This window comes from Poecile atricapillus, chromosome Z, assembly GCF_030490865.1.
Source record: "Poecile atricapillus isolate bPoeAtr1 chromosome Z, bPoeAtr1.hap1, whole genome shotgun sequence".
In the NCBI taxonomy this organism is placed as follows: domain Eukaryota; kingdom Metazoa; phylum Chordata; class Aves; order Passeriformes; family Paridae; genus Poecile; species Poecile atricapillus.
Genome location: NC_081289.1, coordinates 31077753 through 31101045, shown reverse-complemented (window position 1 = coordinate 31101045; position 23293 = coordinate 31077753). Strand labels below are relative to the sequence as shown.

Genomic DNA, 23293 nt, shown 5'->3' with positions numbered 1-23293 from the left:
ATCAGGCCAATCTGTTTTAAGTAGCATGATACTTTAGGTGGATGGATTGTTACAATTGGTATGAAGAAATAATTTCCATGTAAAAATTTAAATATGTAAATAAAAAAATAAATCTAAAGACATGCACTTCATGAGAGTACTAAACCTTTACCTGTTTGGGATCCAAAAATATGTAGGCATTTTTATCTGAATTTGGTACAGGTTATAGAGAAATATTTCTAGATCAAACTCTCTCCTCATATTTTCTAAAACAGAAGTTTAATCCATTGAAATATTTATTTCCTTTAGTAATAAAGAATCATATAGATCACTTCAGTCTCAAACTTCCAACTGTGAGATTTGCTAGCCTTCAAGTGACTTGACACTTTACAGTGTCACCCCATTGTCTTATCTCCATGAATGAAAGGTTTGACTGGCCCCTGCATGCTAATTTCTTTTTCTTTTCCAGCCTTTGCTGGGTGTCAGATTTCTTTGTAGAAATGACAGTTTCTTTCCAAGGCTTTGGTTACTCTTGAGATCTATTTCTTAGATACTAATTTTAGGGAGTTTTAAGAGCCAAAGCCTAAAGTTACTAAATTTAATCAAGAGTTCATTAAAATTGTTTGTTTGCATCACAAGACTCTTCTGCAAGACAAGTACACACTAAAGAAAAGGAATTCAAGAATATTGAATTCTTTTCTAGTGCTCTTTTCAAGACACATCAGTTTTGCAATACCTAACTTACTTCTTCAATCTGCTATTTAATTTGCTGTCTGCAGCTTGATTTTAATGAGCATACTCTTTTCATAGATTTTTGATTATGGTGAACCCATTGAATGGCAAAAAGACAGTACATTGACTTGTCTGGTCTTACCCACGAAGAATATCTACCTGCCATATATTAACTTGCTAGCCCAAGTCAAAATGAAAATTGGTAAGACAAACACAACTCATAATTATTTTTAAGTTTTAGTTAACTTTCACTCATACAAACAATATTATAATTTTGTATTTATATCCATCGACCACTTGAATTTTTGGAAATTGAATTTTAACAGTAAATGTGTAGCAGCATCTCTTCTAAAGAATTAGCTTATTTTCACATTAATTGGTTGTCTACTAAATAATGTACAAAGAACTGTTTTGTTTTTTTGCTTTAGGACACACATTAGCTGAAAAAGTAACTTCTACAGCTGCAACAGATCGCTTGCAATGGCTCTATGCTCTCAGGCATTTAAAATCAGCATTGAATCTTTGCAGATCATCTGCAACAAAAAAATTTAATATGAAAGCTCAACTTCTTTTTCAGATAGGTAAATAAACCCCTGTTTGTACATCCTGAGTGCCTTCCTAGGCAATGTTAAGCATGATAGTTCTAAAAATGCAGACATTTTGTGGCCTGAGGGCCACACTGTGTGTGCACAACAGCACAGAACAGGCCTCTGTCTGCTCATCAAGTCCGTATATACAGTGCTCTGCTGGTTGGGATCAGGAAGTGCTGGGAATCGTTATGATTCCCAAGTTTGGTTATTTTATCTACTCAGTGAAGAGAGTTGTTACACAAGTATTGTGCATTACCTTTTAAACAGATCTTGCTTATCAGGAGAATAGATAATGTACTGTGTTCAACTTTTCTGGAGGGAAAAACAGATTGGGTGGGTCTTACAGAAGAAAAATTGTTAACATCTTGAAAATTTACTTTCTGTATTTCTTTCTAAGGTAAGATGGAACGCCAGCTAACTGAAGCAGGCAATAACAAATCATCTAAAACTATTGAAACACTGTTGGAAGCTATTAAGATCAGCCAACAACATGATCAAAAATATGAGTAAGAATATAGCTATATAACTTTGAAAAGAATTTAAGTAAAACATGAATATAATTTTTAAACAGTTTTTTGAGACTTGGTCTGGGAATTCTATTATGGAGTATCTTTTATGTTTTAGAGAGTTTTATTTCAATCGAGAAGAGCTAGTGGATGTTTATTCTCTTATTTAAAACAAATAAGAACATTTAAAAGCATTTTTTTAGCGCTACACTAAAGTTGCAGCTTTCTGTTCTATTTCCAAATTTGTACCCTATCTGTCAACACTGGGAACAGAGCTATCAATTAAACAGGAGGTTTATTCGTATTTCAGAAGATGAGCTGTGGTCTGCCCCCTTCCAGATAACAGAAATCCAGCTTGAAAAGGTTACCAGCCAGAAATAGTCAGAAGAGCAGAAGCAGAAGGAGCGTAGGAAATGTGTTTGTAACAGATATCAGGACAGTGACTTTGGCATTAGTTATCAGCCTAGAAGATGCCTGAAGAGCTGAGCCAAGACAGCCAATAAATTCTGTCAAGCAGCTCTGATACATTGGACTTCAGTTTTTTTGTTTCTTGACCAGTCTAAATGAATAATGTGCCATGTCTAGTTAAGAGACAGTGTAAAGGCAGCAATTTACCTTGCTTGTTTGGGTATTCTGTTACTTAAGTTAATGAACCAGAACTCTGAATGTAGAAGTAGTAGCATAGTAATAAACCTCAACAAGCAGCCAGCATGATGAAAGATGGTGCAGAAATGGACTGTGAAGTTTTGCAAGTTTAATTTGCTACACTCTTGTTTAATTTGCTACGATCTTTTTAAAAGAATGTACAGAGACATCAGTGGACCATGGCTTTCTTGTTTTAGAGAGCTTAACATCCTGCTCACATTTATACAAGGCCTGTGATATCTGTGGGATTGTTTAATTAAAGTTGTTTCTTGATGTCTCACATCCTTTTTTGTTAGCAAGACTAGAAATTTAACTGAATTGTTGCCAACCAAGTGTAGAATTTGCCATCTTCTCAGTTAATTTGCTAGGTCTTTAACTGTACAATACTCTGACTTTTGTATTTTGCTTTACACAAATTGTACTAAAGCTGCAATTTATTGTACTATATAAACAACCAACTCTGTGCAATATTAATCTGTCCAGAATAGTAACTGTATGAGCAGGAGTTTGTTGCTATGCTTGCGGAAGTCAGAAATGAGATCTGAAGAAATCTGCAGAGCCAGCAAGAATCTGCATAAAAAGACTGTTATAAACCTATAGGGAATAGAAACATTGGAGAAATTCTCCAGGTATAGTGATTTTCAGCAGGTCAAGGGGAGTAATTCTGCCCCTCTGCTCTGATATGGTGAAATCCCTCCTGGAGTGCTGCACCTAGCTCTGGAGTTCTCAGTACAGGAAAGATGTGAACCTATTGGAGCAGGTCCAGAGGAGTGCCACAAAAATTACGAGAGGCTGGAACACCTTTCCTGTGAGATAAGGTTGAGAGAATTGGATTTTCAGGCTGGAAAAGAGAAGGCTCCAGGGAGACGTTTTGGCAGCCTTTCAATACTTTAAGGGGGCTTAGAGGATGGAGTTAAGAGCTTTTAATAATGCTTGTAGTGATAGCACAATAGGTGATGGTTTCAAACCAAAAGAGGGTAGATTCAGACTAGATATAATAAGGAAGAAATTTTTTACAATGGTGCTTCATTGGAATAGGTTGCCCAGAGAGTTAGTAAACGCCCTGTACCTCAAAACATTCAAGGTAAGGTTGAATGGGGCTCTGAGCAACCTGATGTGATTGAAGATGTCCCTGCTCCTTGCAGGGGAGTGGGACTAGATGACCTTTAAAGGCTCCTTCCAACCCAAATCATTCTATGATTCCATGATTTTTGTTTAGTTTACAGTACTACTGTAAAAATCACTGAAAAGAGAAGGAAACATAGAAGGAGAGTGGGAATAGGTGATCACTGTCTGAAGGTGTGAAACGTTCTGCTACAGAACTCAAAACTAAGAAGGTTCCTCATCTGAGCCCAGTTAGGAAACAAAAGTCTGTTTGGTCACTGTGGGTATTTTAGCTGATTCTTGGGAGTTTGACTGAGGATCCAATTCGATTGATATCCAAATTTAGCTAGCTATGTTTCAGGGAAACCAGGGCCATGTATAAATACCTTAAATTGTGCAAGGAAGACAAACACTACAGAAAGATCACTTCCCTTGCAAAAGTAGGGTTTTCTTACTAAATATTTGCAATTTATTTATGGAATATTTGTTTCAAATAATGCAAATTATATTTGATGTACTGTTAAATCAAGCTGTTACTTGTTAAGCACACCATAGGGATGTTTTAGACTCACATGACTTTAAAACAGGATCCCATGGATTTCTGAAAGAAGCTACACTTAAAGTAGATGACAGGCACTGGATGAATGGTTTATTTGGATAGGTATCTAGCTAGTCTTATGCAGGAGTCAGATTGTATCACTGTAATGCTTACTTTGATAGTAAAGCTGATTATTCTATATGTTGTTTCTTACAGGTTAATAAGACGGTCATACCTTGAAATAGCACTATCATATTTGAATTTTGCTGAAATTAATGAGGATGAATCACAGACAGATTTGGTGCGTTCCAAATCAAGTGTGTGTTTTCTATCTCTTGGGCAGTGGCCTCTTCCAAACAGGAAATATATATTGTGCACCTTGCCATACTATTAATTGCAGAGACTTTTACATCATACTGATACTGAAAGTCCTCCTAGAAAAATCACACAAAGAAATAAAATAATTTTTGATCTCTCAGAATTTGATCTTGTTTGATGTTATCTCTTCCTTTTATTGCATTGAATGATAGTATTTAAAATATTTTTCTGTACGAAATAGGAAGACACAGACCCAAGTGTTTTCATTTTTGATTATATATGAATTAATTTTTACCTTGCAAAATATAGTTAACATTCAAACATATTCAAACATTCAAACATATTTTTAAATGCTAACTTTATCAGATTTCAATTTTTCTATACAAATATGAATGACAGCATGAGAAATACAAGTTTCTACAAGCCACGGATAGAAAGCAAAATGTGTAACATTGGAGAAAAGAGGTAAAGAAGATTCAAAAAAATGGAATATGATAGCAGCACTGTATACAGTAGTGACCATAGTATAAGCTGTTCTGAGGAAACTTTTTCCAGGAGCAGCCAATTAGTATGCTCTGGAATTTTTTTTTCATTTTTAGCAGTTAATCCATGGATTTACAGTCAGTGCTAATTTTTACAACTTTCAAATAAAACAATTACTTTGTAATTTTTTGTAATAATGTTTGCAATATTGTAAGTAGGAGGACTTTTTTTCTATGTTTGGAATATAATTTACCTTAATATATTTAGAATCCTGATTATGAACTGGTATATAATTTTAGACCCCTTCTGAAGATCGGTCTTCTGAGGAGGCTATGCAAACAGAAGTCTACAGAGTACAAGCCTGGATTGCAGTAAGAGCAGCTGCACAGGTTGGTGCAATATCCTGAAGAGATTCTTCTATTCTTACATTTCATCTTATTCTACTTACACAAGCAAATAAGGCAATACAAACAAGAGTGAAGGTTTCTTGAAATTTCTGTCATGGGTCTTATTTAATAAAATTAAAATGGACGCTGAATAATGCATTTAATCTCTCTTGGACAGATCTGACTCTGTTTACCTTAACTTGGATTCAGTGCAAGTAAAATGGCACATGGCCTGATATGTGTGCGTGTGTATTTGACATGTGGGCAAACATCAGTAGCATCCAGATGAGGATGTCTGGTTTGAAATCACTGTGTAGTAATTAAGCTGTCAGCAGTAACGATTTATTTAGATAGAATGTGTACCTTATGTGAGCAAGAAATAGAATATTTTCCTAACTTTTAAAAATATAGTATGTTTAATAATTAATTTTTTGTCCTCATCTTGCTACTCTGAGAACGAGTCCCAAATAAAATAAATGTTATTTTTAGGTCAGTGAAGCTGTGCTTGCTTCTCAGCAGTTAATTGGAATGAAGAGAATTAAAGAAAAGCACATGAAGGATGAAGTGAAAAAAAAAATCCCAGAATTTGCTTCTATGGATCTTTTTTCTTCGTACAGAGATTTCATATCTGGTATTCCTTTATATCTAGTAATATAAAAAAAAATTAATATCTAACTTTAATTTATGAAAAATTATATATCAGTTTTGGAAAGTAAAAGCAAAAGTCTCATCGTGCATAGCAATACAAAATATTAAGTAGAGACTTCATGGGCCTTTAAATATCAGCCTGTGCAGTTGTTCAATATGTTAAGAAAAATTAATTGTTTGCATACTGTGTTTCAGAAAGACAGAGTGCACATACTGCCGTAATTTTGGAAAAGCAGATGGTCCTTTGTTACAGGACATCCGCAGTCACATAAAGCAGATATTGGCCTCCCTATCAATCATCACTGCTTTCTTTGCTTTTTTTTCTTTTTCTTTTTTTCCCCAAACCTTGACTTATAACTGATTTTTTTCCCTAGGTATATTAGCTTTCTCTTGGAGAGTTTGTTTTCCTCTTGGTTTTGCAAAGAGATGTTAGTGTTGAATAGCTTCTCTCCCTGCATCATCCCCCAAAAATCCAACCAACACAATAAAAACAAAACCACAAAAAACCCACCAAAACTAACAAGCTCAAACTCTTACGAAGTCTTTCTCATCCAATGGATTATTATTTAGATATGCTTCCATTAGCTTGGTAGAACTTTGCCTGGTTTGTAACTAAATTCTGCATTTATTTTTTAGCTAAAAGAATTGATGAAATGGAAGTTTTTGATCTGAAAAAAAATCGCCAGTGAAATCCATACTGAAATCCAACAGTGAAACTAGGAATTCTGAGATAATGACTGCTAGATGTTATATAAACACTAAGGCAAAATCATAATGTTTATTTTTAAACTAGGAACCATTAATTTAGTGATACAATTTTGGTTCAGTGACTTAATTTCAATTATCACAAGTGACTGAGAAAGATTGAATTGCTCTTTTTGATAGGTGCTGGCAAAGCTGAGCCATGTCTGCCTACTGTACAGTGTTTAAACATATGTGTTTTGATTGGTTTATGAAAACAAGTGTTGTATGCTAAGACATTCCATCTGATTGTTTTGTACTGGCTCCATTTGCTTATAATTACAGATCATTGTTTCTTTTAGCAAATGCAGCAGGTGTTTCTCCTGATAGTTCTGTTAGCCAATACTAAGAAGAATAGAAAATGCAGAAAAGCAATAGTAGGCCAAAACACAAAACTGGAAATTCTCAGCATAGCGCACTAAATATTTTCTATAAAACTTTTAATGAAACACATGTTTAAGTTTTCATCTATAAGACAATATGGCCATTGAAACTCTTGGCATTAACAGTGAAATGTCAGGAATAATAGAGACATTCAGATTTTGTAGAAGCACTTATAATTATTTTCTGAAAGCTTACTGTTAGGAATCACTATAACATAATGTTTGTTCAATTTGGAGTGAAAAACAGAGCTCAAGAACTGTGCTTTTGAAAGAGCTGTGTACTAATACAGTAAAAACCAGTACTGAATACAAGCAGTGATGTAGTGATATCTGTACTGATAAATTTTTCCTCTTTCTGCATAAGTACAACTTTTAGGCAACACAAAGGAAAATATTATCTTTTGTTTTATTTCACAGTTTAGAGTATATTTCATTGAAAATGTGCTTAATATCTAAAGGGGACGAAGGATTAAAACTAACAATGAATAGTTCAGAGTACCTAACTCTTCTGAGTTTGGGTCAACATAACTGGGAGGTTCAGCTGACACAGTTATGATTGACGATTTCCTTGTATTGTTTCCATTTAGTAAATATCTCCTATTGAACAACGGGCAGAATTAATGGTTTTATATTCAAATTCAGAGAGAGAGAATGCACCTTGCTCTCTACTCTTTTTGAATTTCTTGCAAGGATTAGTAAGGTTCCTACCCATGATCTGTGAAACAATTTTCAACTACTTTTAAGGCTATTTACTATTCCAACTCCTATTAATGCAGAATAGAAATAATTTTTCTTGTATCAAAAACAGAAGCAGTTTCACAAGTTATACTTCTAGTTACAGATTAGTCAATTCCAATACAACACAGAAATAGCCTTTAAATTCCAACCACTTAATGTGTGTTCTTGAACTCTGATTGGAGTTGCAGATGGATACAATGTTGTCTCTGAAACTCCTCAAGTATCTTCTACTGAAAACAAACAAATCACAGAAGACTGTCGGAGTGAAAGTGAAGGAACAGAAAGTCTTGTCACCAAGGCCAGCCAGAAGAAAGATAAAATAACATGGGTTCACCTAATTCGCTACTACAATCATTTAAAAAGAATTTATAACACAAACCTTTCTGGTATGTATTTTTATTTCCTTCTAGAACACTGCTAAAGATCAGATACTGTTCTTGAGTCAGGTGTAAAGTCTGTCAACTGAAATAGCCTAATTTTGAGTTCCTTTAAATTGTATAAATGGAAAAAAAACTTCATGGAAATCCAGATTTATGTCAGTTTACAAATGATGCAAGTGAAGATATTATTACCTTTCTTCATAATTATTCATAAGCCTCCACAATAACAGGAAGGACTCCCTCAAATTTTAATTGTTATTACTACATTGGAAGTTCTAGAAAAATCAAGCTTAAGTCACATCATAAATAAATCTGTTCAGTTTGAGGTTCCATTTTGGAGACCTGAATGTAGGGTAAATGGGAAGGCTGAGCATTATTGATTGTGTTTTGACTGAAACCCCAGATGTGATTTGCATGCATAGATTCATTCACTGTAAACAGAACATGGTAATAGATAGGGCCTTTCAAACAGAGTAAGAATCCATTAATTGCAAGGCCTTAAGACTCTGCACCTACATGTGATGGCCAGCTTTTAGATATACAAGTGATGACCCAGTAGATGAGAAGAATACTTCATTGTACATACAGATGTTATTTAGAGAGAAACCTAGCAACTCTGAAAATAACAGTTCCAGAGAGGGCTGGGTTTTCTCCTTGCAGCACTAAATGAAAATATTCTGGCTCACCACAGAACTGTAAGGACAGGAAGGTATCATCAAGTAGGTATTGGAACATGCATGTAAATCTCACCTTTAGTTACCTATTGGGGAGCCTAGGGGGAAAATCAGCTGATCAGCCCCTAGCTGTCTAAACTGGGGTCTTAAGAGCTCTTAAAGCTTATTTTGACTATATTGAATATGTGTTTATTCTAGTGGGTGCTTAGGCATCTAGTGAACATACTGGTGCTTAGACTCTGAATTTAAGTACCTACACCTCAAAATTACACCTCCCATTTGATACTACTTTATAATGTCTAGAGGGAGTTTGTTTCATTGTCTGATCACTGGTGGAAAATTACAAATAACGTAAGCTAGTAATATTTAAGGACAATCAGTATAATTGTTGGATATGCATTTATTTGATATTGAATCTATTTACATATTTTATTATGTTTCAAAATTTATGAACATAGAGTAGCTGTAGTAACGTGACAATTTAATGGAAAACAATGATGTAATTTTAAAAATGTCTTTTAAAAACTTCCCCCAACCTAGGACCCGGGTCAGTTTCTCCAAGAGATGGACTCCTTGGTTTGATTTCTGACACAGGAATTGTTCTGCGCATAGCAGAAATGCATTCCTTCCTTGAAAAGAATTTGTTTGAATATTCAATGTGTTGTCTTGAGAATTTTCCAGAAGAACTACGTGAGGTAGAAATGTCACTCAGTAGTCACAGTGATTCTTCAGAGGTACTTATGTTCTTTCTAATGTTTCAAAAATATTATACTGGTATTTCATTCAGATTCTCAATAATTCCAATGGTGATATTTCTGTGAGCACTATAGAAGTATGAAATTATTTATGCAGAGGATCAGTACAAAACCAAAATCCTGTGCAAGCAGTGAATTACGTAGTTAACAAATGCAAATATCCATGTGTTATTCATTCCAGCAAAAATAATCTTCATCCCATAGCCAGTGTATTTAGACTCTAGAAGATTAAAAAGAATTATATTTAAAAAGGTGCTTTTATTGGTTAATAAAGTTGGTTGTTATTCAGTAAGGGCTGAGGTTTTAAATCTTGCAGATCTTCATCTTTCATACCAAAAATGTGAGGTCTGCCGGGACAGAACTTGGTGAGCCTCTGAAATTCCCTGTAGACTTCTCTACAAAGTGCATGAGGATCAGGTGGACTCTTGTCACTTCATGGAAGTAGCCATATAATCTGAGAATGTTAGGGTGCCTAACACTTTGTGGTTGATGTTCTGCACCAGCTTCCTCAAACTGTGTTTTAAAGAGCACTTTCAGTGCAAGAATAAATTTGTTTTGTTTTTCAAGTGCCAGGTACACTTACCCAAATTTTCCTTTCCCTGGAGGATGACCACTTTAAAAATCATCAAGAGATCATTGCCTTTTTTTAGTCTCTTTTCTTTTTGGTCTCTTTGGTTTTCTGTTTAGAGGTGCTTTCTGTTTCAGGGTTTTCTGCAGGTCCTGCAGCCTGGTGAGATTTTTCACTGCTCTTGCTTGCAGCCTGAGGTCTCACAGTTGCCTGCTGGGGCAGTCTGGGTTGGTTGTTGGACAGTTTTTGGGTTGACAGTACAGATGTTTTTGGATTGCACAAGAACTTACTGGGCAAAGTTTGCAGGACAGAGAGTGCTCTAGTGCCTCTGGTCAGTAACCGGCTGTGGGCTGAGTGCCGGGATACAGGGACATGTTTGGGGGCATTTCCAATGGGATTTGCAACCTTGGTAGCGTGGCCGGGGTGCACGGTGTGGTTCTCCATGTTCCTGCCCCCAGCGCCAGAGCGGGAGCGGCACATATGGCTCTGACCCAGACCCGCCGCCTCAGGGCCGCTGGAGCTCCGAGAGGTGGAATCATCAATATGGTGACCCACAGGGGGCTGTGGGACACCAGGTTGACTGGCAAGGGGTGAACCAGGCCAGGTGCTGGAGATGGAGTAGTTTGACTGTATTAAATATAATATAATAATTATATAATTATTAAATTATTAAATACATGTATTTAAACATTTGCATAACTCTTAGTCTCAAGTGGAACATGTGCATGTGTCTGTTTAAATGTGTCTTTGTAATTAAAAGAAAAGGGGAATTGTAGCAGAAGGGATTACAGGCAACCTTACCCCTGATGAATCACAGCTATATCCAATAAGGATGAGTGTGATAAAAGGGTAGGTTGGCTGGTCAGGGGAGGAACTGAAGGACAGACCAGATGAGGTATGATCCAGAGGAAGGACCGACCAAACGGGAGAGACAATTGCTGCTGTGAGGTCAGACAGAGTCTGCAAGGGAAGCCTACAGTGGGGGCTTGCTGTGGGCCGAGTCTGCTGGAGTTGGTGTCAGGATGGCTGAGTCGTGAGGAAGAATAAACAGGGATCTTTTCATGTTGCATGAGTAAGAGTGTGTCTCTTCTCTCATTTCTATCTCTAACATGCGGTCTGCTGTGACAAAAGATCACTGTGGCTTATTTTTTAGTTATTTTATTCAGTATTAAATGGAGACAGGGGAGCCTTGAGGAGGGAGAACTTGGTATGTTATAACAATGAATAAAAATACTTCTGTGAAAGTAGCTTGTCTAGAGTTGGTGAACTTTCTACAGTGTTGGACAGCATATCATTACTCATTTCCCAACAAAGAGCTGACTGTGCCACTGAATAAATTGTAAATATATAGTGTGTGACATTTATAACAGCCATCATATATCAAAAATTATTTTACTGTCTGCTCTTTTTTTGACATAATTAGTATTACAGTATCCTAGAATAATAAGCTTCAGAGCTCACTGTCATGTTCATGACGGGTACAAGCTGCATAATCATGTGTTAACTTCACTGTTGTAGACAGCTAACAAGCATAAAACTCTTACTTTTTTTAATTCTAAGATTCATTGATTTTTATCACAACATTTCTAGAAGCTTTAACTATCCAGAAGGTTACAGATGTTATTTTAAAAATGTAACTGTAATTTATTACTGTGAGTTTTAACAGTACAAATAGACAAACCTTTTGAAAGAATTATTTTTATGTATGAAGTTGTTTCACTTACATCTATCTCTGTGTTCTATTTTTGACTCTTGAAGGTTTTTTCAGGTCTGCTGACCAAAGAATCCAAATTACATTAGGTCTATAATTAAAATTCTGAGCCCTGTTACATTTTTCGTGCTTGTTTTTTGTTCTGCTCCATGATAGTAAGTAGGACTGGAAATACTTAACTAAAACAGATTGTTTTCAGATTTTTGAGAAAGTTGAATAGACAAATGTTTTATGTATGATATTCAGCAACCCACCAGTTGGACAACAGCCATTGTAATGTCCTTCTTCAAAAAGATTCAATATGAATAGAAATCCAAAGGGTGCAGTTCAGTAAAAAAAAACAAACATAACACACATTTAAGAAAGAAATATATAGCATAAAATGGGATTTTAAGAGCTCTAGTTCAGGGGCACATCATAAATTAGGTTCTTCCCATGTCCATATATGTGTTTTCTCCTAGTTTTGTTCGCAGTCCATGCTTGCAGGATAGTTGGGTGATTCATTACTGAATTGGAAGAGGGCTGTAGAAGGTGGATCTTCCATGCACACCCCATGGCTTACCATGGGTTATGGCCACTGAAGCACATCCACGCGTTCCAATTTATGACTTCCACATGCCTGGATTCATCATTACTTTCACTTCTACTAAAGTTTCATGGCTTAATGGCATAAAATTAGGTTATTGTGAAAAGTCCATCTTCTGTTCACTTGGATTTACTGCCCTGTAGTTGTCATACGCTGACTTTTCTGTAGAGAATGTAGGTAAAAATTCTCCATTTTTTCTGCCGTGGACATTCAAAATTTGAAAAGAACTAACTCCCCAGAGAGCTGTTTTTAGTGTCCACATTTTTGAATCAATGATGGAGACATTAGGACCTTTCCAAATAGTTTCCACATTACCTGAAAATGTGACTGGCCAGTCTTCTTTGCAGATAGATCTATGTTATAATTTAAAAAACAGAGATGGTGTGTTACTGTTCAGCCTTTAAATCAAATATTTCACAATTTTAAGAAAAGATTTGGTTCATGAATGAATGTTGACTGACAGTATTCCTGCATTAATTCCTGGTGAATGACAGCCAGCAGTAGCTGTTTGATGAATGCCCTGCTAATGTTCCATATGTATTTTATAAAAATACAACAAATCCTCACAAATTAAGTGATTTAATTTTCAGCAGGTGTCACCCTTTGTTAGTTGCACAGCTGAGAAAACAGATAGGTAAACATAAATAAAGCATTAGTCTAACATTCAGAATCCTATTTTAATTATCAATATGTATGCTTCACAAATTACTTTTTCATCACTAAATTTTGTATCGTCAGTGTGCCAAATACTAGCTTTGAGCCAAACCCACAATGCCATAATGATTTGAAGTCAAAGGCAACAATCATTGTGACTGTGGGTGTCTCTAAGTCAGACTACAGACCCTTTGTATTACCTTTAGAAAAGTGTCATCACATGAGCTTTGAAAAGTCTTAACTTGGTAAAAAGGACAGTTTTAAAAACTACCCATTTACCTAAATAAACATCTATTTATGCTGGAATGAAAGTCATACCAATTCCAGTAGACACTTGATTATAACAGATTTTTCCTGTCTCACCACAGAAAATATAATTTAAACCTTTATTTTGTGTTTCAGATGTCTCTTGATATTACTGAAATTGCATCATTAGTGTCACATGTGAGAGTAGCTTCTCCAGTTTCTGTCGCCACAGAAGATAAGCGGACAGAGAGTAGAGCAACAAATGCTTTGGATAAGGAAATTTACATTCAGTGGTATATTCCTTCTGTGGCAAAGCCATCAAACCATACAGAAACTAAGGTATAACTAGAGCAAAGCAGTTCCTTAGGTAGTGGAGCAAATTAAGTCTCATTTCCAATGGATATTTGTGTTGTGAGTTACCAGCTTTTTAATCAAATTAACTGGTAGGAAGAATTTATTTACTCTGCTACAAACCTGCTCTTTAGAAAAACAGAATGCCCTGTCAGTTTTTTGTTGGCAGGCCAAAACTCCACCTTTTTTTTGCCCATATAGAGCTTCCAAGCCATACTGTATTCATCCCTGTTGTAAATCCCTGAAGTCTTTAAGATCTCCACTCTAAGTTTGGGTAGACCTGACCGATACATTTGAATAATAGTTTGGTGGGAGACTCTTGGAAAAGCAAAGATACACATGTACAGGGAAAATGAGATTTTATAAGCCTCACTTTCCTAAAAGATCAGACTGAACATGAAAAATGAAAGAGATGGGAGGGTTGCAGGAATGCCAGAGACTATGACAAGGAATTTGTTTTATTTTCACACAAGGGAACAACATATAGGTAAAATTTCTGCTACAGCAATAAAAATCCATGATCTCAAACTTTTTGGCATAGCAGATCTGTTTCTAAATTTCTGTTGGAACCATTTATCTTTATTAGGAAACTGATAGAAGCTCTGTGAAATTAATGTAAATAATGTACCTTTTAATATGGTTTTACAGGTTATTTTAGCATTAGCATACAGATCAGTAGAGGACATGGGACAAGTCTTAAAATCAAATAATGTATGAATGCCATATTCTTGACATTTTCTATATAGTCAAAATACTCAGCTACCCTTAGGAATCATATTTTCAACTGCACTAGTAAATTATTGCAGTGAAAGATGAGAATATTCTATTTAATTTTCTTATAATGATATGGCTTTATTAGATTGGTGAGTTATGCACACTTCATGGATTTAAACATAGCATGATGACAGCCATGCATATGATTGATGGGGATCAGGACAATGCTGGGATTTTCAAAGTGGCACCATAGGGTATACCTAATTTTCAAACCCATAGTAATTATATTCAATTTAATTAATTAAATTGATTTAAAGCCTATAAAAACTGAGTGGAGAACAAATTCATATGAAGCCACACTCCTCTCTTTTTCGAAGGCCAGTTATCTAAGGCTTCATCAGTACATTATATTTGATATTTATTGTATCTTGTATCACTGAAATAGCTCAGGTCTACTGCATTACAGTTTACTCATTCTGTCTCTTTTATAGGTTTTGTTGCTTTATGCTTATAACATAAACCCTATCAAGATCAGCGAAATGACGGTTTTTACTCCAACGTCTGTGTTTTCAGGCCACTTGTGGATTCCATTGGCTAGGTAAATAATCACTGACTCTGTCCTGTTATTTCATGCTGTATTAAAGATCAATCAGCCATTTAGGATGAGAGAAAGTAAAGTGCAAAATATCAAAGAGCTGTAAATCTTTAAAAGCATTCATTTTTTCTTTTCAAAGATTTTTGACTGTAAAACCTGTAAAATGTTGTACACAGTGTTAAACCCATCCAAACAGTTGCTTTTTCAATTCATTCATTAGCATTTTAGTTTTGATTCTTAAAGAACCAAGTAACACATGCTAATCATATTACACTGGCATAGCAATGTAGCAGCTATAAGAAGCACTCCCAGCAGTTATTCCCATTCTCTCAGTGGATCACCTGCTTTCTCCATCCCATATTACAACCCTGAGAATGCAAGAATTTTTCTCAGTTGTAGCACCATACTGACCTGAATTTTACATCCTATGGCATTTTTCATTATTTCTTCCTTGTCATTCATCTTGTCTTAACATTTTTGGAACTGCGTAGTGGGTTGATGAGAAGAAATAATGGGCAGCCTCTGCCACCCTTGTGCTGGTTGGATGAAAAAAACTTTACTTAGAGAGACATTCCTAAAATAATTCTTCCAGTTTTTCATGTAAAAAGCTAATGCATTCTATATCTCCACTTTATTAAATGGAAAGCTTGTTTTTGTAAAATTAGGAGATCAATCTTGACATTAAAGAAAATGTAGAACCTAATCAATATGTAATAAAAGCTAGATCAGCCTAATTATAACCTGGAAACAACAAATATTGTTGTTTTATACCAATAATAATGAAAAACACTGTCTTCTTTTAGAATTATTTCTTTAAGGGAGAAATTGACTGATCTGAAGGAGCAAGTTGAAATAATGATGCAAGGTTCTAAGAGCTTTTCAACTTCAGTACCAACAAGTTTTCTTACGCAAAGTGAAACTTGGAAAATAAGTCTTTCAGATAAACACAGAGTGAGTGATGTGCAAGTGCATCTTGATGAAAAAACAGAAGTAAGTGAGAATAGTTTGGCTTTTATATATGTTAGACTTGATTTAAGATGTCTTTTTTGGGGAAGTAAATGACAGGCAACTTGGAAGGCAGACATTAAGCTTCCCTCACCTCTTTAAAGAAAAGTTGAAATACTTTCACTCTCTATTTAATATTTAACTTTTCCTAATATATTGCTTGTCACTTTAGGGAAAAAACCCAGGCATTTTCAACCTTCTACTTGAAAATACAGGCTACCTCTTCAGGTACATAGACTAGGAAACTGATACCTAATTTATAGTAATCTACATCTGAAAATCCTTGGCAGTGTGTTAAATCAGCTTGGTGATCAACCCAAAAGTGTTTTTTAAACATCAGTTGCACATCTTCAATGTAAAATGGGCAGTGGTGGTTTCTCAAATAAGAACCTTCTAATAACGTTATTGAGAGATGACTAAAATTGGAACTGAATTTATTTTCATTTTCTCTGTGCCATCTTCCTCTTTTTTTTTTTTATTAGCAAGGCTGAATATGGTCCACAAGCCAAGTAACTCTCCCCACATACACACACACACACACACACAAAAGGTAATTTCAGAATTTTCCATGTGCTCTGTTTGAGATAATGTCATTGGAATAGAATGTTGCCGCAGCATAAGTGCGGCTTGATAAATGCCAAGGCAAAATAGACGTTTATTTTCAAAGTGGGAGACATTTATCATGTGACAGGATTCTCTTTATATCTATTATGTGAAATGATTAATGATGTAGAGGCTGTCATTTTGTCTGATGGATGCTGTGAAACAGTGACAATTGTGCACTGTGCCATTATTACGAGGCTGTATTTTGACCAGCTTGGAGAACAAATGATATTTTGGCCAATCACTGTTTTCACAAGGGTAGATAGAGCTGTCCTTTAGTGGGTGTTTCTGATTACCTGAAGGTGTTTGCTCAAACTTTCATTAATATATGTCAGTAATTGGTAAAACAATGTTTAGAATACTAATAAGATTAACGTGCCATGCATTATACATGTATAAATATCATCTTGTCAGGGTGTTTGTTTATCATATCTTCAGTAAACACATAGCAAAAGTATGCTCAGTCACTGGATTTAAAACCTGAACCAGGAGCAATTTTGCCTCAGTAGAAATTGCAAGATTTGGCCATTATGTTTGTACAGGAAATACAACTATTTGTGTTGCAGAAAAATTATATTCATCAGCTAAGATTCATTTTGCTGTAAATTCAATTGGAATAACCTAAAACTTGAAAATTCTGAAAAATTTTGTAAGGCTGAGCCATCTGTTAGTTTATCAGAGGAGACTGATAGTACAGCATATGTTTGTACTACACAGATAGTACAAGTTTTTTCTTGTTTTATACCATTAGGAAATAGTTAAAAGGTGTTTATCTGAAGTCAAAGCACTGCTGTCTGTTATTCCAGCCCAGTCCTCTCCATTAACTGAGGTATGTTGTTCTTATTAAGAGTAAAAATCTGCTTTCTAAAATAAAACAATTTAAATCAATTAAACTGAAACATGGATTATACCACTAAGCATCTTCCCATTTTTTTTCTCATTGTTGGACTTTCTGTTTTGGTTTTATTTTATTATCTTTAAAAATAAAATCCAAATGTGCATGATTACAAACTGTGAATATCTTCACTGTTCATTAGAATCAACTTTTCATACCCGTAAAAATGTATTAAAAGGGGATTTTTGCTCACAATGGTTAATACAGATTATCCACTACTCTCTGGTCATTATTTACACAGGCTCCAGTGAATTTCCATGATGCAATTGCCAAATGCAATTTCTTTCCATTATTGCTTTTTTACAGTTATTCAGGCTTGATTATTCCATTTTCTTTAGCTTTCTCTGCCTTGCTCATGACATGTTTTGAGAGATAGCATACCATTTTTTGTCCATACTGTTGGACAAAACATCTTATTCATCCTGTTACCCAGTGCAGTCAGTATCCCAGAGAAGACTGTGAGAACTGGCCCATGGTGGGTGCTGTTCAATGTTCTCAGCCACTTGGGGACATCAGGAAAGGACCACAGCTGCCAGACTCAAGAGACTCCACGGAAATTCTGGAATCCACTGTAACATATCACTCCCTCAACTAATCCTCAAATATCTTGCCATTATTATTCACAATGCAATGATAATGGAAAAGGCATCCACTGTACTCTCCCTGTCAGTCAGAGAGCTCTTCCTATCAGAACAGAATCTGAGTTTTATCTGAGAACAGTTGGGCTAGTGCCGGCAGAAGAGAGAATCTGTCGTGCTGTTCTGTGCATCCTGCAGTCCAGTATGCACTTCCCTTTGATACACATTGCTCCATTCTTGCCACTCCTCGTTACCCATCCTGAAGTTCTCTCTCAAATGATGCCCAGGCCTTCATGTCACTTAATGTGGCTTTAGCAATGCATCAGAATACACCCACATCCCTTCTTTTCAGAGTCCCACTGAAGTGTCTTCCGTGGTAGCAAGATTTGATAGATTCCTAGGGAAAAATACAGACAAACTTTTTCAAAGAATCATAGAAACTTCCTGGACTGCTTAAATTCTCGTGGATTCCTTTCACCTTGTCTGCTTCTATTTGTGGATCTATGATGGAAATGAGGGAGCAGATTTAGTGGTGTTCTTCTATTAGAACATCATAGAACATCTCATAATACGAATGTGATGTTTACTGCATTGTTTTATTCTCTCTAAATTCCACAGCAAACTAAAATGTTTCAATGGGTGGAACATCACAAAGCTTTTTATCAGGAAGTTTCAAATACAAACTTCAAACTAAGATGCTTTGAGATATGGTAGTTTTGGTTGAGCAGCTGAAGCCTAATCCTTTAAGATGCTAAGTATCTTCGTTCTCCTCTGAAGCCAATAGAACTTGTAGGGTGCTTAGCACTTCATTATGTATAACATATGTCAAAGTAGCATTTCCAAACTTTCATATAAGTTGTATGTGTGTGCATTACCCTGTCTCAGGCAGAGATAGAAAGCTCAGGGAGGGACTATGTACACCACAGAACAACAGTACATTAATTTGTTGTCAAGCATGCTGGAGAAGGCAGCAGATACATTTCTTATATGTAGTTTTTCACCATTTCCCCCCCACAAAACACTTCTCTGTTGCTCATCTTCTGGTGAATTAATTGGACAAAGTCAGTTCTAATTTGTGGTCTTTGTTTTCTCATTGTATGAGCTGTCACACGTCTATCGTGTTTCCACTTTCTCTTCTTTGATACTGTTTTTTCTGTCTGTGTGTCTTACAGTGGTTTTGATTCAGCCCTGAACTATATTTATAAATGGAAAATGTGCATTTTCATTGAATTATTCATTTAAAATTATTTGACTCTTCTTGTTTTAAGAATAAAAAAGGATTAGCCTGCATGTTTTTAATGCTATTTAATGAATAGCTATGTCCTTGAGGGAGATAAAGTGTAGTTTGGAAGCTGCAATCTTAAATCTGAGAAGTAAATTTATAAATAAAATAATTGCATTAAAAATTAACTTCCCTAGGTAGCTTGTTCCAAGCGTCTCTTCTTTCAGTTTTTTTTGTGGATACCTAAATCAGTTAAATAGTTTTCCGTGTTCAGTGGACGCTCAAACCAGTTTACATTGCCCTTTATTTGACCTTTTACTGTTACCTCAATTCCTTCAATTTCTCATCTTCGGAAGAGCCTTTCTTGCTTGCTCTTCATTTTACCTACAGATGATCACGATAAACTTTGTGAGCAAGACTGTTCGTAAAGGTTTCCTCCCTTGAATCGTGTTTTACTAGTTTCCTGCCAGAGATGTCATTAACCACAAATTTATACCAAGGCAATAAATATTTCTAACTTACCTATTGATTGCAGTTCAGTAATCTGGCTTTATATGGAACTACTGGTATATATGTGTATATATATCGGTATATATGTGTGTATATATATATATATATATATATCAGTATGTTGGTATATATCTACTTTTAGGTACCTCTAAGCTTAATAAAGTTACTCATTTGTTTGTTTTTTTTTTCAGATCCCATTTGATGTTACTTTGCAATCAATAACAAATTTGGAAGATATGTTTGATCTTGCCAATGGATGTATAGTAACTGAAGCAAATCTTTTGGATTGGCTCATTTCTCTGCTTCACTAAATGCGATTTTGCAATAACTTAATCAGTTATTAGCTGAATGCTACAGACCTAGACTTAAGTTCTGCTGTTAATGAAACAACTTCATTAATCACACCAGGATTTGGTTCCTGTTATGTTTCATAATTTTCACTTTTAGCTTATTTCTAATTATTTGAGCATTAATAGTTTTTAAAATTAAAATAATTTTTAGGAATTTAATATTTTATAAGTATTTTTTATAAGATTTTCTAGATTTTCAATAATTTCTTATTTAGAAAAGCTGAAAAGGTTTGTAGCCTTCTAGCTCCTGCTACTAGATATTCCTTTTTCTCCTGAAGTTGTATTCTCATCAGCAATTTTTAAATTTCTTTTGCAGTTCTCAAAAGTTGGTATTGTTTCTGAAGTTGAGAATTTTTGAGGGTCTAAAATCATCCCTGAGTTTTTTCTTTTGTTCATCTGTTTGGAAACTAGCATTTCAGGCTGTTGAGGGTGCAAGTGATCATTCAGATGTCTTCATAATTTCAAAAGCACTTTTTAAAAAAACAAAACCCCCAGAACAAATAAACAACTCCTCCCCACCAACAAGGCAGTACAAAGAATAAAACAGTACAATACAGAATATTTTATTAATCATTCTAAAAAGCTAAGGGAACCTTTCTGAATGTTGCTGTAAATATTAAAGTGCTCAAGAAACACAAATGAGTCCTAACAACAGCCACCTGAGTCAATATGCTTGAACATACCAGAGCATCTCAATGCTCCAGCGATTGAGATGGAGAATTTGACATGAACAAGTGAGTTAGCAGACCAGAGAGGGGCCATAGCCCTTTGGTTTTGCTCACATCCCAAAGCCAGGCACTCCTTTGATACTTATATTGATTTGTTTGCAATAAACAACAAAAAAGCCCAGGACATTTTGGCAGGAATCCTGTGAGACTAGTCCTATAACTAGTTATGGTTTTGTATTTCCAGGAAAATTCAGCATAAATGGTTACTATTCCTGGGTTCATTTCCTGTGAAAAATGCCAGTCCCTTTCACTTCAGTCAGGCATTCCCTGTAGTGTAGCCCAGTGATTAAAAAAATAAACTTTTTTGAGCTATTTGGGAATTGCACTTTTATCCTGGTGTGTGCTTTTCAGAAAAATGTTACCTGGTTGAGTTTCTTTTAGGAAGGAAGAGGGAGAGAGAGGTAAGATTCTGAATAATGAGTATCTTAAATGTGATCAGTACAAGAAGAAAGGGAATAAAGTTTTCTGCTATTTTTTTTCATTCCTATAAAAGAAAGAAGTTTGGATGTATTTCTATTATGAGTAGCTGTTTAAAAGTTGCACTGTTTTTTATTTTGTGTACACTTTTCTGGAAGATGGTAGGTAGTAGGAAAATTAGAAGGATAGTGATACTATGATGAAAAGGAATGAAAAACTGAGTAATTGATAAAGCAGTTATTTTTACAAGACAGTTTTAAAACTGAGTTAGTATGATTATTTAACTCAACTGCCTAACAGCCAGTGTGGAGGAGACACTCCTTAGCATTATTCTTTCATTAAAAGAATTTATTGTTCTACAGTTGTTCACAAAGCAGGAAAGGTAAAAATTGACATTACTCATTTTTCTTTTACAAGGAACAAGTAAGAAATTGCAGCTTTTTTTTTTTTTTTAATTTAAAAAAAAACCAGTCCAACCAAACAAGGTATTCTTTCTTTTGTTGTGCTTTATGAAAACTAAAAACCTATCTTTTTCTGTTTGGGGTCACCTTGAGGATTATCATAGGACTTTTATGCACCTTAATTAATATTTGTAAAACATGCTATAGCATCAGGTGAAAATGGAAGTAAAGTTCTATTACAGACAAGGTGTTTTGTCAGTGCTGCCTGTCTGGACCTTGTTATATTTCCTATACTTGAAAAAGAAATATTAAATAAAAGACTTTACATACTCGTTTAAAATACATTACTATACTTACTGTCCTGTAATACATACTTTCTGAGATTTTTTTTTTTGAAAGAACAATATTATCCTTTAACACAGCACAGTGAAATAATAGCATTAAAACTTTGACCTCACTGTATCCATAGCAGCAGAATTTATTCTCATAAACACAAGATAAAGTATTCAATACAGGTTTCAGAAGAAACATTGGAGAAAACATTTTTCTTTTAGCATATAATTAAACTCTTTAGTTAAAATCTGCTTGTATGGAGGGAAGCACATATCTAAACGTCTCCAGTAATCACACAAAAAAAAAAGAAGTATAAAATGAACCAGTAAATGAAGCCTTACCAGTAAATGAAGCCTTCAATAAACCAGAATGTATTTATGTCAGCACCATGCTGAATTAGATTTGCATAAAATACTTGTCTGTGTCACTGTCTCCAAAATTAAAAAGGAAGAGGAGGAAGGGGGATTTCACTATGTAAGGGAAGACCTTCCTGCTATACGAAGTTCTTCTCTATGATCTCCCCCAACAATGCCAAAGAGTTACTTACCATATTGGCAGCTTTGAACCCCTGGCATGTTTACCAGTTCTTTTCAAATTTTAACTGAAATATTTCTTCATTCTACGTCTGTGGAAGGAATGGATAGCGGTTCCGTATCTGATAAATCGTGGGATGGGGAAAGGAGAGAGACAGAAGGGAGAGTGCACTGTGGGGAGAAATTGAAAGATTCTGAAAAGAATGACATTTTATCTTCAGTGCATCCCCTTGGGTGAGGGACAAGAAAGACCTATGCAACACTAAAGAACAGTAGAAAGTGGTGTTTGGGTTTTTAAATTATTTCGGTATTTTCCACTATGTGAACTGAATGAAGCAAAAATGCTGAGAACAAAACCAGCTTCAGGTCCTGTAATTAAAAATTGTATCATCAACAACATGCTAGAGATCAAATTGAATTTGAACAGGAAGCTTAACAGTGAAGGTCTGAATGGATTTTAGAATATTTCAGTTTTCAAATACTGCTTCAATATTGTTTTAAGTTATATTGGTGCCTTGGAAGATGTTTATATTCAAGGCATTCACAGGATTTCTCATGCCTACAAATGTATAAAAACTTGAAATTATTTCTGGTTAAATTAATTTTATGATGTGGAAATCAGTAATTTCACACAGATTTATCCAACTGTATGTGACTGGCTTTTAAATTCCACTACAGCTCCAATTCACAGTA

General features: G+C 35.1%; 1 protein-coding gene across 1 annotated transcript in view; it reads left to right on the top strand.

The window, feature by feature from the left end:
* The window catches only part of LOC131572564 (cilia- and flagella-associated protein 54-like), a 101538-nt gene extending 81389 nt beyond the window's left edge, over window positions 1–20149 (top strand). The window contains 13 exon segments of the mRNA XM_058825814.1: window positions 790–913; window positions 1140–1292; window positions 1699–1807; window positions 4311–4413; window positions 5195–5284; window positions 5771–5912; window positions 7980–8177; window positions 9386–9579; window positions 13522–13704; window positions 14922–15028; window positions 15829–16015; window positions 17385–17462; window positions 20030–20149. Coding sequence (XP_058681797.1) covers window positions 790–913; window positions 1140–1292; window positions 1699–1807; window positions 4311–4413; window positions 5195–5284; window positions 5771–5912; window positions 7980–8177; window positions 9386–9579; window positions 13522–13704; window positions 14922–15028; window positions 15829–16015; window positions 17385–17462; window positions 20030–20149 — 1788 coding nt within the window.
* The last annotated feature ends 3144 nt before the right edge of the window (window positions 20150–23293 follow it).